The 14,394-nt window shown below is 39.4% G+C and overlaps 1 protein-coding gene across 1 annotated transcript; it reads left to right on the top strand.

The window, feature by feature from the left end:
- The first annotated feature begins 13,008 nt into the window (after nucleotides 1–13,008).
- LOC134214882 (cathepsin B-like) lies at nucleotides 13,009–14,107 on the top strand. Its single transcript, XM_062694162.1, has one exon. The coding sequence runs from the start codon at nucleotides 13,031–13,033 to the stop codon at nucleotides 14,054–14,056; it is 1,026 nt and encodes a 341-aa protein (XP_062550146.1). The 5' UTR covers nucleotides 13,009–13,030; the 3' UTR covers nucleotides 14,057–14,107.
- Nucleotides 14,108–14,394: the final 287 nt, after the last annotated feature.

The following is a 14,394-nucleotide window of genomic DNA, read 5'->3' as shown; positions in this document are numbered from 1 at the left end:
GGGAGCAGTGCAACTTGTTGATTATCGGTTTGATGAAGACTATTTATAATGGGAAAATAATAGATTGTGAGTGCTTTGAACCAGCATTTTCCTTATCAGATGTGATGTGAGATGGAATCATAACATTTGATAAGATCACGCTGATCTGCTGTTGTAGTTTTGCGCTTTGTCTACTGTGAAGAATCTGCTTGTTTGTATTATAACATCTTTTAATGAATCAGCACCTTCATTCCATAAAGAAAAGTGATAACATTTGTGTAGCGTTCCCTTCCAATGCGTGCCATAGTTCATAATATTATGTTATTTGTCGTAGGTCGGGTAATGTATTCACTGGTGTACTCTATAGAGTACAGATATAACGTGAAGCTGTCATTTTTTAGTTTTATAATCAACGCTCCCCAATTGATTATGAAATTAAGGTTCTGATTGATTGATCTCACGATTAAATAATAAATTCATGGATATTTGATAAGTGGCTTACTATAGTGCTGCCTATTCCCGAAACGCTCCGTGAAAACTTTTTTCGTTATAGTATACGGGATCAGTATAGGTACTTTTATCTAAAGAAAAACCAACATAGTTATATACGTTTTGACTGGCTTGGATTTGCTATCGGAAAAGCGATAGTAAACAGGCCCACACAAATCTACTTTGGTACTCAAGACGGGCTTCTTTGGCGAGACACGTTTGACTGGTAAGTCCTCCATGATTTAACACTACAAGTACCGAGCCAAGATTTGTAACGTAAAGTATCAAGGTCGCAAAAAACGTGGAACGGCAGCTTCGAGCATCCAGATCTCTTGATGTTTTTCACAGAACAGATTGCATTTTTATTTAATGGTTACTGAAAACCAGGCGGATAGTTCCGTTCCCCGTTTTTTGCAGTCTGTTTGTGGCTATCCAGTATGTTGCATGCAAGTCGTACCACACTGCATTTGGATGAATCATAGTTCGGTCATGAAATATGAGGATTTTTTTTTTTATTTCAAGGAATATCCGGAAACTAAACAAAACCGAACTCGTTTCTAAAAGTATGCCGGTCTTAGATGTTTCATACAATGATCGTGACGAAGCCAGGCAGCGCTTTGAATATTGTCAATTTCCGCGTTATATATGCAATGGATCCTTATTTGGCCGTACAGAACATTTTTTAAATGACTACAATACAATAGCTAGCTAGCAACCGAAAAAAAAGAATAAAATCTTTATAAATTGAAATTGTGGAAAGTAGGTACAAAATTGGTTCATCATGCAATTTTGTATTGCTTATAGAATCAATAAGCTAAAAAATATTGGAAAATAATTTTTTATTCCGGTACCAGCATTACGTTGCAAGGCACGGCTAACGTGCGGTATGATGCGCGACTACAAAGCAAGACTATCCTGAAGGGTTCTTTGCCCGGTCCGGTCTTGGAAATTTTCTCGGGCATAAAAGTATGTTCGTGCTAGACTCATGATATAAGAATGAAAAATGGTAGCTTGGCTTGAAAACCTCGCAGTTAATAACTGGGGAAGTGCTGATCGACTATTCAACTCTGAAGAGAATTTTAGAAAAATAGGTAAAAGTAAAAATGTATAATAAGCTGGCATATAGATCACATCATCTCATATTTCTCTGAAGGGTTGTTCACCTCGGGCCACAATAGTATCCAAAAGATCCTTTCTGGTGGCTCATTTCATGAGCAGAGAATCAAACTTTGTAATTGATGTCATCGTAACGTTGCATTTAGTAACATCACATGAATGAAGCGTGAGTGTAATATGTAATGTAACTCTGAGTTATTTCTGAAGGCCCAGTGAGGGGTTCCTTCTGGAATTCTGCGGATTTTATTATTCACTAGCAGACCCGACGAACTTCGTTTCGCCTAAAGTTGATTTATTCTCTGATTAGTTTTCGAGTTATGCAGAAATTTCTGTTTCATTTGTATGGGAGCCCCCCTTTCCAAAAGGGGGAGGGGTCTCGAACCATCGTAAGAACCTTCCCCGGCCCCAAAAACCTCTGCATACACATTTTCAGGCCGATCAGTTTAGTAGTTTCGGAGTCTATAAGGTTCAGACAGACAGAAATTCATTTTTATGTATATAGAAGAAGAAGATTCTGAAGAAGAGAAATTCCTGGAGTAACTCCAGAAAAAAAATCTGGAGGAGCTCCAAGATAAGTTGAATTCCTGCGGGATTCCTGGATGAATTCTGAATGAACTTCTGGACTAATTCGGAATGAATTCCTGGAAGAATTCAGAATGAATTATTAAAGGAATACAGAATAAATTCTTGGGGGAGTTCAGAATAAATTCCTCGAGGAGTTCAGTTTCTTAGAAAATTCTTCTTGGAGCTCCTCCAGAAATTACTCTTGGAGTTCCTCCAGGATTTTCTTCTGGAGCTCTTCCAGAAATTACTCCTGTTGTTCTTCCAAATACTCTCCTTTGATTTTTCAGGAGCTCTTCCAGGATTTCCTTCTGAAGTTCTTCAGGGTTTCTTGTTGGAGTTCCTTAAGAAATTCCTCCTGTAGCTCTTCCTAAATTCCTCCAACATTTCCGTAAGAATTTCAGAGAATCCCGCCTATATATTGCATGAGAGAAATTCCAAAGAGTATTCCTCCGTTGGACAGGCCTATAAGACAGACAGATCGTAAAGCCATCGCATGCAAGAGTTACATTCGCAGTCAGTTAATTCACGAGATGAGTCGCGAGTGCAAGCAATGTAAACATGATGGGTGATTCATATGTGCGATGCGGAATTGCACAACTTATAACAACTTTAGATATAAATAACAACTGTTGATTAAATTTAGCAACTGCCTCTAGTTTCGAGTGAATATTTTGTCAAATTTATTACAGATATGTTTCATTATTTTGGTTTGTTATTATTTTCTGTTATTTTTTTATTTTTATTAATGTGTTTTTAAATAATTCTCTGTTATTTTAACTACTAATTGGAAACAACTTGTAATAGAATCTGTTAGAAAAAGGTACATGACTAAATAACACTACCTGTTACAAATCGGTATTTATTCTGAGGAGGAAATGCCAATGCCAAGCGAAATCACGATAAAATCCGACGCCTACGATTTCTAGACCTTCAGAAGGGATTAGTGGAGGAACTTCAAATGAATTCATGGAGTAACTGAAGCAATTACAGGAAAAAAAAAATCCTGGAGCAACTTCAGGAGGAAATCAAGCAGGATTTTCTTGTTGTAGTTCAGCATAGATTCCTAGAAGAGCTTCAAGAGATATCCCAAATGGCCTCGCGGAGAAATTTCTGATGCAACCAAAGAAGGAATCACTAGAGGAGTTCCAGGAAGATTTTCTGAAGGAACTACAAAAAATCTCTGGGTGGAGTTATTGTAGGAGGAATCCAGGAGGAATTTCTGATGGAATTCGAGAAGGAATTCTTGGAGGAATTTCATTACACATTTTTGGAAGAATTTCAGGTTAAAATTGTGTAGGAACTCGAGGAGGAATTGCTATAGGCTTCTCAGGGGGAACTCCTAACTTAAGAAGAAAGTTTTCGCAGAATTTTTGGAATTTCTGGCGGAACTTCAGGAGATATTCTTCCAGGAACTGCAGAATGATTTCTGGAGATACTCTCTTATATCTCTTGTATAGTCACTTGAGGAACTCCAGGAACTCAAATTCATGGAAGATCTGCAGGAATAATTCCTGTAGGGTTGGAGAAACTCTAGGATGGAAACTGGGATGGCTTCAGGTTGAGTTCTTAAACGAGCTTCATTAAGATTTTCTGAACGATCTCAAGGAGGTATTAAATGAGGATTCCCAAATTCCTAAGTTCCTAAGTAAATTCCTCAACTCATAAACTCCCAAATTCATAAATTCCTAAATCCATAACCTCCCAAATTCCTATGATTGTAAAATCCCAAATTCATAAATTCTTAAATTGCTGAATTTCTAAGTTCCCAAATTCTTAAAATCATAAATTCTTTAATAGCTAATTTCGTAAATTGAAAAATTCCTATGTATCTAAATGTCTAAAATCGTGTGAATTACCATGTTACCGAATTCCTGAATTCCTAAATAGTCAAATCCATGAACTCCTAAATTCAGAGATTCCTGAATTACCAAGTTCCCAATTTTCTGTGTTTCTAAACTCCTAAATTATTAATTTCCCGATTTCCGAAATTCCTGAATTCCCTAATTCCTAGATTCCTAAATTCCTAATTTGAAACTGATTTCACGATCGTGACTTCGACGAATTTGTTTATCGGCTATGGCAGGCCTGCCTTGGCATACTCGTTTCTATAACACTAACAAAGCCGCCCAATATCGGAGCTTTAGGCAAGGTTAGATTCACGCTTCGATTGTGTGCTATTCAATAGATGGTTTCTATGCCTCCCATTCACATTCTGTCGCTTCATGCTTGTTCGCACCTTGGCAAACGGTTTTGAATCTGTTCATTTTCAAATATTTTAATTATTGGAGCGATTAATTAAGATGCGGTTTTCGCTGAGTGAAAGCTTTTGAGTATTCCTTTTAGCTATGTAGGTTTTCTTTTAACCTGCGCTTAATGACAAAGCGACATAATCAGTGAAATGCTAGAATAAATTTCCCCATACTAATTTGCATGCAAACTTGAAACGGCTTGTGCCAAATCAGTTTTAATCCAAATGAGCTCAAATTTTCGAAGGACACCCAGAACACGATACAGAATCAGATGAGCGTTGTGGAGCAAAATCGATGTTTTGAACCACCCTGGTTATCTAACGAAACGTAATAGCAGATAACGAGTGCAAGACAATGGTGATCAGATAACGAATGCAAGACAATGGTGGAGGATGTTTGGAAGGATGGAAGAATGTTTCCGAGCTTCTTGAAAGGGGTTAGGGACAAAAGATCGAAAGACAAAAGGTCGAAAGGACAAAATGTCGAAAGACAAAACGTCGAAAGACAAAAGGTCGAAGGGACAAATGGTCGAAAAGGACAAAAGGTCGAAAGAGACAAAAGGTCGAAAGGACAGAAAGTCGAACGGGACAAAAGGTCGAAAGGACAAAACGTCGAACAGGACCATAGGTCAAAAGGACAAACCGTCGAACGGGACAAAAGGTCGTGTATTATACGCGGTGTATTTTCAATGCGTGCGTCTGCGTGTCTGCGGCGTGCACTATTTTGACAGATCAAAGAAAATATTCATGTATTATTGGCACTCATTGAATGAATTTTATTTAATTGTTAAAAATAGTGAAAAATAAAAGATCATTTTTCGCCAACTGTATAGGAAACTCTGTCTCACGAAATACAAGTTTATTCATTTCTTATCAACAATTTTTTTATCTCTATCAGAACTATCTAGATATTCATAATATCGTTTTACAGTTATTACTCCTTCTTTAAAAATTGCTCATTCTTCAATTTTGATTGGTTAGATGAATGAATTATTTATGCTTGAAGTTAAATACATTTCATAAATTGTTCTGGAATATACTTATTTTGTTATCAACTTGTTCTGGATAGACCTTTTTCCTTTTCAACCTTTTGTCCCTTTCGACCTTTTGTCCTTTTCGACCTTTTGTCCCTTTCGACTTTTTGTCCTTTTCGACATTTTGTCTTTCGACCTTTTGTGCCTATCGACCTTTTGTCCTTTCGACCTTCTGTCCTTTTCGACGTTTTGTCTTTTCGACCTTTTCTCCTTTCGACCTTTTGTCTTTTCGACATTTTGTCTTTCGACATTTTGTCCTTTCGACCTTTTGTCTTTCGACCTTCTGTCATAGATTCCTTGAAAGAAGTCTTCCGAGTCTCTTGAAAGAAGGCATCCGAGCTTTTCGAAGGGAGGCTTTCGAGCCTTTCGAGCCTTCCGTGCCTCTATAAAAAAGCCTCCCGAGCCTCTCATGAAGAAAAGAAAAGAAAACAGGGAGAAAGTTTAAAGAAAAAAGCTTAAAAGATGGCTTCCGGGCCTCTTTCAAGATAGTTGGCGAACCTCTTGAAAGTAGGCTTCCGAGCCCCTTGAGACAGCATCCGGGCCTCTTGAAAGGAGGATTCCGGACCTTCTGAGAGGAGGCTTCCTAACCTCTTGAAAGAAGTCATAAGACCCTCTTGAAAAGAGTTCTTCGAGCCGCTTAAGAGGCTTCCGAGAAGCATGCTTCCAACCCTCTTACAACGAAACAACTAAGTTTTTCGAAAAAAAGCGCTCATGTTTCTCAAATGGAGGCTTCCGAACCTGCAGACCGGTTAATTTTACATGAGAAGCATTTTTTTTTTTGTCTTTATTAGCGATGCTTCCAGCCCTGGGCTGGCTCGTCTCGAAAACATCAGAAGCATATTTTTAACATATTATTCAAAATTTTGTTTATTATGTCTGTCAAACGCCAATTTTGGCCAAAACTGAATGTTCGGTCACATGCCCTATCGAGTCAAATGACCTGTTCGGTTGAATGACATTTTTAGCCGTACGAGCCGGTCAGCCAAATGACAATTTACGGCGGTTTAGGGTCATTTGGCCCAATGCTATTTGACTGAACGCCATTTGGCAGAATAATTAAAATTTTAATTCCTTCCCGAGCAGCACACATGTTCTAAATATGCTGCTGCAACTGATATATGGCCAAACTCAGTCACAATTGAGTCGTCAGAAGTGAGAAATGATGTTTGAATTTAGTACAAAGTAGTGAGAAGTTAGTTCTGAGAAATTAAAGTGAGCACTAAGTGGTCAGTTGAGTCTAGTAACAATTGAGAAGAGATTGGTAGGAAGTGGGATATCAGAAATAAGAAGTGAGTGTTCTGATGTGATAGATGAGAAATAGGACAGAGCAGTGAAGAAAACAAAAGCAAGGGGTGAGAAGTGAGAGATGATTTTTTTTAAATTTATCTTTTTAAAAATTTTTTACCTAATTTTATTTGCTAATTATCTAATACATGCATTCATCTCTTAGACTAGGTGTTCCGTGTTTTCTTAACACCATCCTTATTTACTATGTTATATTTTTAGTTATTATTAATACATTTCAATTGCCTCTGGCAGTTAGAATTTTTCCTCTGGTTGAATTGAACCATGTAGGAATTAGAATGTTTTCAACTTAAACTAAACTTAACCTATTTTATACTAAGGGTACAAGGAGTTAATCGTTGCAATAGAAGATTGCAACGATTTTTGTCTAAAATTGGAAATTATTTTGTTGGACATTTGTTGCAATATCTCAATATTAGAAATTCTATGAAGTTCATTGGTACTATACCACGGAGGCAACTTCAGAATCATTTTCAGAATTTTATTTTGAATCCTCTGAAGTGCCTTCTTTCTGGTATTGCAGCAACTATTCCATATTGGCACAGCATACAACATGGCAGGTCTAAAAATTTGTTTGTAAATCAAAAGTTTGTTCTTAAAACAAAGTTTTGATTTTCTGTTTATAAGTGGATATAGACACTTAATATATTTGTTACATTTGGCTTGAAGGCCTTCAATGTGATTTTTAAAAGTTAATTTTTGATCTAGCAGAAGTCCTAAATATTTAGCTTCGATAGACCAATTAATTGGAACCCCATTCATAGTGACAATATGTCTGCTAGAAGGTTTCAAATAAGAAGCTCTCGGCTTATGTGGGAAAATTATAAGCTGAGTTTTAGAAGCATTCGGGGAAATTTTCCATTTTTGCAAGTAAGTGGAGAAAATATCCCAACTTTTTTGCAATCTACTACAAATGACACGAAGGCTACGCCCTTTGGCTGAGAGACCTGTGTCATCTGCAAACAAAGATTTTTGACACCCTGGTGGTAAATCAGGTAAGTCAGAAGTAAAAATGTAACAAAAAATGGGCCCCAGTATGCTGCCTTGGGGGACACCAGCCCTTACAGGTAATCTATCAGATTTAGAATTCTGATAGTTTACCTGCAGTGAGCGATCTGATAAATAATTTTACCTTCATGCCAAACACTGTCAAATGCTTTCTCTATATCAAGAAGAGCAACTATAGTCGAATATCCTTCAGATTTGTTGAGCCGAATTAAGTTCGTAACTCTTAATAACTGATGAGTGGTTGAATGCCCATGGCGAAAACCAAATTGCTCATCAGCAAAAATAGGATTGTTATTAATATGAACCATCATTCTATTTAAAATAATCTTTTCAAACAGTTTGCTTATTGAAGGAAGCAAACTGATTGGGCGATAACTAGAAGCCTCAGCTGGATTTTTGTCCGGCTTCAAAATTGGAACAACTTTCGCGTTTTTCCGTTTATCTGGGAAGTATGCCAATTGAAAACATTTGTTAAATAAATTAACCAAAAAGGATAAAGAGCTCTTAGGAAGTTGTTTAATAAGTATGTAGAAAATACCATCATCACCCGGGGCTTTCATATTTTTAAATTTTCTAGTAATAGATCTCACTTCATCCAAATTAGTTCCCAACGAAGGGTCAAAAACATTCTCTTGATTAAGAATGTCTTCGAAGCTCCGTGTAACCTGATCCTCAATTGGACTAGTGAGACCTAGACTAAAATTATGGGCACTCTCGAACTGCTGAGCAAGTTTTTGAGCCTTTTCGCCATTTGTTAATAAAATTTTATTTCCTTCTTTAAGCGCTGGAATTGGCTTTTGAGGTTTTTTTTAAGAATTTTCGTTAATTTCCAAAAGGGTTTCGAACTGGGATCCAACTTCGAGACATTATTCTCAAAGTTGGTATTTCTCAGAATAGCGAAACGTTTTTTAATTTCATTTTGCAAATCTCGTCAAATAACTTTCAACGCGGGATCGCGAGTTCTTTGGTATTGCCTTCGCCTCACATTTTTAAGACGGATCAGTAGCTGAAGATCGTCGTCAATAATAATGGAGTTGAATTTAGCTTCACATTTCGGAATTGCAATGCCTCTGGCTTCGACAATTAAATTTGTCAAAGATACGAGAGCATTATCAATATCACTTTTGGTATCGAGAGGAATATCAACATCAAAATTCCTATCGATATACGTTTTATAAAAATCCCAATCAGCCCTATGATAACTGAAAGTAGAGCTGATTGGATTATAAATGGCTTCTTGTGAGATTTCAAATGTCACAGGAAGGTGATCAGAGTCAAAGTCAGCATGAGTTACCAATTGGCCACACAGCTGACTTGAATCCGTTCAAACCAAATCAATTGTCGAAGGATTTCGAGTGGATGAAAAACAAGTTGGGCCATTGGGATATTGAATAGTATAATATCCCGCAGAACAATCTTCAAATAAAATGTTGCCGTTGGAATTGCTTTGAGCATTATTCCATGAACGGTGTTTTGCATTGAAGTCACCAATTACGAAGAATTCAAGACAAAATTTTCAAAACGACTTATCTGCTTTTGTAAACAAAGATTCAAACGACGATTTGACGAATCTGATAGCTCTCCCACGCAAACCAACACCATCAATAAGTAGGTGAAGGTTTCCGCTACCTGTTGATGATGTTGATTTGCGTGGGAGAGCTATCAGATTCGTCAAATCGTCGTTTGAATCTTTGTTTACAAAAGCAGATAAGTCGTTTTGAAAATTTTGTCTTGAATTTTGATTTGTTGCGAGTCAGAATTTGAAGATCAGCTTTCAACAAATTCTTTTGCTGCCCATTGCATTGAAAAGGCAAATAAGCTGCAATGAAGGAAAATTGACCAAAATTTGTTTCAACAGAAACTCCCAAGGTTTCAAAAACTTTGGTTTCAAACGAAGAAAATAATTTATGTTTGATACGTCTATTAATGACAATGGCGACCCCACCACAGGCGCTGTCAAGACGATCATTTCTGTAGATAAAATAATTTGGATCTCTTTTAATGGAGAGTCCGGGCTTTAAATAAGTTTCTGTTATAATGGCAATATGCACATTATGAACTGTTAGGAAGTTGAATAATTCATCTTCCTTACCCTTTAGAGAGCGGGCATTCCAATTTAGAACTTTCACACAATTATTTAGATCCATTAAAACGGAGTCCGATAACAATTTTTTGTGTGAACTTTATACCAACCTGAACAGCTTCTGGTATGGTATTTGCTTTGAACATTGCATCAATCATGTGATGCAATTGTTCAGTTAAAAAATCAAAGTCGGAAGCAGTCATGCTACCTGAATCGGCAATATGACCATTATTTTCCGTTGGGACATGGGTATAAACCTCATTTTGAGAAGAGAAATTTTGTCTACCAGCAGCGATGTTTGCATACGTAGCTACATTCGAAAAATTGGAATTTACTGAAGTGCTTGCTACCCGTTGACGAGCGGCAAAATTTGTTTGTGAATTTTGGTGGGTATGAATTGCTCGACCGGTAACTGGTTTCGAAATTTGAGCGTTTGAAAAATTTCTACCCGTCGAATCTGGGGTCCGATTGGAATTTCCGTCATCAATTTTGCACGGGAATTCAAAACTTTTGCGTGAAGGGCATTCCCAGAAATTGGATTTATGATTGCCCCCACAATTTGCACATTTAAATTTATTGGAATCTTCTCTCACAGGACATGCGTCCTTGGCGTGAGAGGTTCCACCACAAATCATGCATTTAGCATCCATGTGACAATGTTTGGTTCCATGACCCCACTTTTGGCACTTACGGCACTGGGTGGGGTTTTGGAAATTTCCCCAGGCCTGCGGAAATGTTCCCCTGCAACACGGACATGGGACATGATAAAGGCTTTTTCCCACTTTGTCATATTATTTAGTTCACTTTTGTCAAAATGAACTAAATAAAATTCTTGAGAAATGCGCCTCTGGGAAGTACCAGAGTGGGATTTCTTTTTCATCTTAATTACTTGGACTGGTGAAAATCCAAGTAATTGAGAAATTTCAATTTTAATCTCATCCAGTGATTTATCATCACTGGGGAGACCTTTCAAGACGACTTTGAACAATCGCTCAGTTTTGTCGTCGTATGTGAAGAATTTATGCCGCTTCTCAGTTAAATACTGAAGAAGACGTTTGCGATCGTCAAAGGATCCCGGCAAAACGCGGCAGTCACCTTTCCTAGCAATCTGAAATGAAACCTTGATCCCCTGAAGGTTACTCAAGATTTCATTCCGAAAGCCAGAAAACTCGGCTACAGATACCACAATTGGCGGAATCCTTTGTTCCTTCGCATGAATCGAATCACCTGGGCTAAAGGTAGATTCGATTTGCTCAATTTCATCATTAATCAATTCGAACTTATTGCTCAGTTCGATTGGAGAAGAATTATTTCCGATATTAGATTTAGAAGGAATATCTGATTTCTCCAGTTTCCTTCTATTTTTTCCGCGCTTTGGCAGGACGGTCTTGAAACCTTGTTTCTTTGAAGGAAGTGGAGAATTCAGAGACTCCCCCTTCCTCTTGTTTTTATTAATGCTCATTGCTGAGCGTGGAGACGTGACCTTCTAAGAGGTTTTTTCCCAGAACGGTGTCCCTGCAGGATTACCACCGCTTGTCGGAATTTTACTTCCGCAAACGGGTAAAACGAAGGCACGGGTCCTTGCAAAGATCGTAACGGGATCAGTGGGTACAAATAGCGCTAAGAAGCACCGTTGAAATTAAAATAGCTTCGGGGAGTATTAAAAACTTCCTTCCGCAAAGAGAGGAAGAACCGCACAGCACGAAAGCACGATGCGGTCTGAGGGAAAAAGAAATGTCTTATTCCTCGCTTGTCGTTGTACACTTCAAGTAACTCTCACTACCTACGTCCTGTGATTCACTTTTCACTACTTGCAATCCAAGGGTTTTTCAACTATTCGACCAAAAGACCCGACACCATTGCTGCCAAACGAAATTATGTCCATTTCGCCCAATTGACTTTTTAGCCAGATGGGTTTTTTCGGTCTTCGGTCAGATGGCTGTCGAATGAATTACTTTCAGCTAAACAAACTTCTCCCGCCTCTCTCTCTCTCTACGCATAAATTTTCAATCGTTTGTAGCATAACAAACACTCGAAATTAAATTGTCTGTTGTAGTTTTCCAAATCATTGGAATAAATTTTAGCAAACTTTATAATAAATCACACATTGAATTCACTTCAAACTGTTTTTCGCAATCCAATGAACCATAAGATTTGTTTCCACTGTTAGTAAATAGTTGTTATGCTGGCATATAATGAACTTAAAAACGCCAAGAAATCAAACTCGTGTCAACCCCGTCGTTAGGAATTTGATTGATATCCTTTTACCATCTTGACACTTCGTCCCTTTGGGCACAACTCCATCCTTTGCACGGTTCGAATCGTTTCTCGATTAGAAAGGAAGATATCAAAAATCTGACGACGATAAGCATTGCAACCAACCCAACACGCACTCCGATCGGCCCACTTCGCATTAGTATGCAAATTTCTCCAGCGAAATCGACACCGACGACGACGGCCCGAGTGGGCGGAAACAATCCATCGATCATACTTCAATTTCACGAATCGCGACGTCGTTAGCGGCGATCCAACGCTCATCGTTAGCATCAGCACGACGTTGCTACCCTCGGAGCTGCTGCTGAGCAGATGCAAAGGTTAATTGTAAATCTACTCAAGTCAACCTCCGAGAGGTTGGTCGTATTCATGATGATGTTTTCTTCATCCAGAAATAATTCGCACCCTTAACCAAGGGAGGAAAAGTGAATGAATGTTCCCGCATCGACAATGACGTGCGCTGCTCAAGATCTTTTACTTTTGTTGCGGGAAAAATCGAATCTTCACGTGTGCAGATAGGGATCGGGTCTTATGATTGACAGCTTGTGAAAATCGATAATGAGCATGATTATGTAAGCTAGGAATGATTCTCAAACAGTGCAGATTTTTAGACATTCATTTTATGATCTGACCAGCACGCTGTGAAATGCTAGTGTTGGGGTGCTCGGTTTTCAAAATCAATTGAACTGATAATGGGCATGGGAAACTGCTGCACAAATTGAATTGATTGTACAACAGAACAACCGAGAGCGATGACCACCTACGTAAAATGATTCGCTCACGCCTGATAAGGATTCGTTGAACTTCGATGGCGTCAATATGCAAAACAAAAATACTAAACACACAAACTATAAAAATCCATTGCTTTGGTTGATTCCACATGAAGTAGCGCTGCAACCTCCGAAGAGAACACCCAAGCAGTCGAACAGGATGATTCGCTTCATCTTGATCCTGGCGGTGGCGCTTGGTAGCCGCATCGCTCTCGCTCAGTACTACCATTCTTTCCAGTACAATCAGTACCGGACCACCGAATCGATTGCGTCCCAAATCCGGAATCTGACCAAAACATGGACCGCCGGTAACAACACCCTACCGCCATCGGCTTACTACAAGGGTGTCCTGTACGATCGTCTCGGTGATACGCGCTTGGCTCCGGCAATCCTTGTCAGTTCCGATGATGTCGAACTGCCGAAATCTTTCGACGCCCGCCAGAAATGGACTCAGTGTCCCAGCTTGAACGTGGTTCGTAACCAGGGATGTTGTGGATCGTGCTGGGCCATTTCAGCCGCTTCGGCCATGAGCGATCGTTGGTGCATCAAATCGAAGGGTAGGGAGCAGTTCTCGTTCGGAGCAACCGATATGTTGGCGTGCTGCCATGCTTGCGGAGACGGATGCAAGGGCGGATACTTGGGTCCTGCATGGCAATTCTGGGTCGACCAGGGTGTGTCCTCGGGAGGTCCGTTCCATTCTCGCCAGGGATGCCATCCCTACCTGATCGATGTGTGCGACGCATCCGGTGAGGAGCCTGATACTCCAAAGTGCTCGAAAAAGTGTCAACCGGGTTACAACGTGACCGATGTTTGGCAAGATCGTCGTTACGGTCGGGTTGCCTACTCGGTTCCGGCTGACGAGCAGAAGATTATGGAGGAGATTTACATGAACGGTCCGGTTCAGGCTGCCTTCATGACCTACCAGGACTTCCACGCGTACAAAAGTGGAGTGTATCGGCACGTGTGGGGCCATTTGGCCGGTGGTCATGCCGTCAAGCTGATGGGATGGGGCGTGGAGAACGGTGTCAAGTACTGGCTGGTGGCCAACTCCTGGGGCGAGGATTGGGGTGACAATGGATTCTTCAAGATTGTTCGAGGAGAGAACCACTGTGGAATCGAAAGGGACGTCCACGCTGGACTGCCGAGCTTTAACAAGCATTTGGATTTGGAGGGCGTCTATTTCTGATCCGTCATTCGTGCCCGGCAACAAAATGTGATTGCAATAAAAAGATTGTCTAATACCTACTCTACAGTTTGAAATTTATTACTTTGAGAATTAAATTTGTGCTGGTGATTTTATTGTTCAATATGAACTACAAGATAAGACAAAATGAAACCAAATCATTGAATCCATTATCATTGCTTTAAATATTTACAGTCAACAATATTCCATTTACTGACCACCATTGGTGTCTTGTGCCGTTCAACAATTTCAAAGGTGCAACAATTTACGGTGACCAAATTACCGGGTTTCAGTGTCCAACCACGCGTGGGACGGGACACACACGCCGCCGCAAGCCCCCT

This window comes from Armigeres subalbatus, chromosome 1, assembly GCF_024139115.2.
Source record: "Armigeres subalbatus isolate Guangzhou_Male chromosome 1, GZ_Asu_2, whole genome shotgun sequence".
NCBI classification, from domain to species: Eukaryota; Metazoa; Arthropoda; class Insecta; order Diptera; family Culicidae; genus Armigeres; species Armigeres subalbatus.
This window is presented reverse-complemented; position numbering and strand designations above follow the sequence as displayed.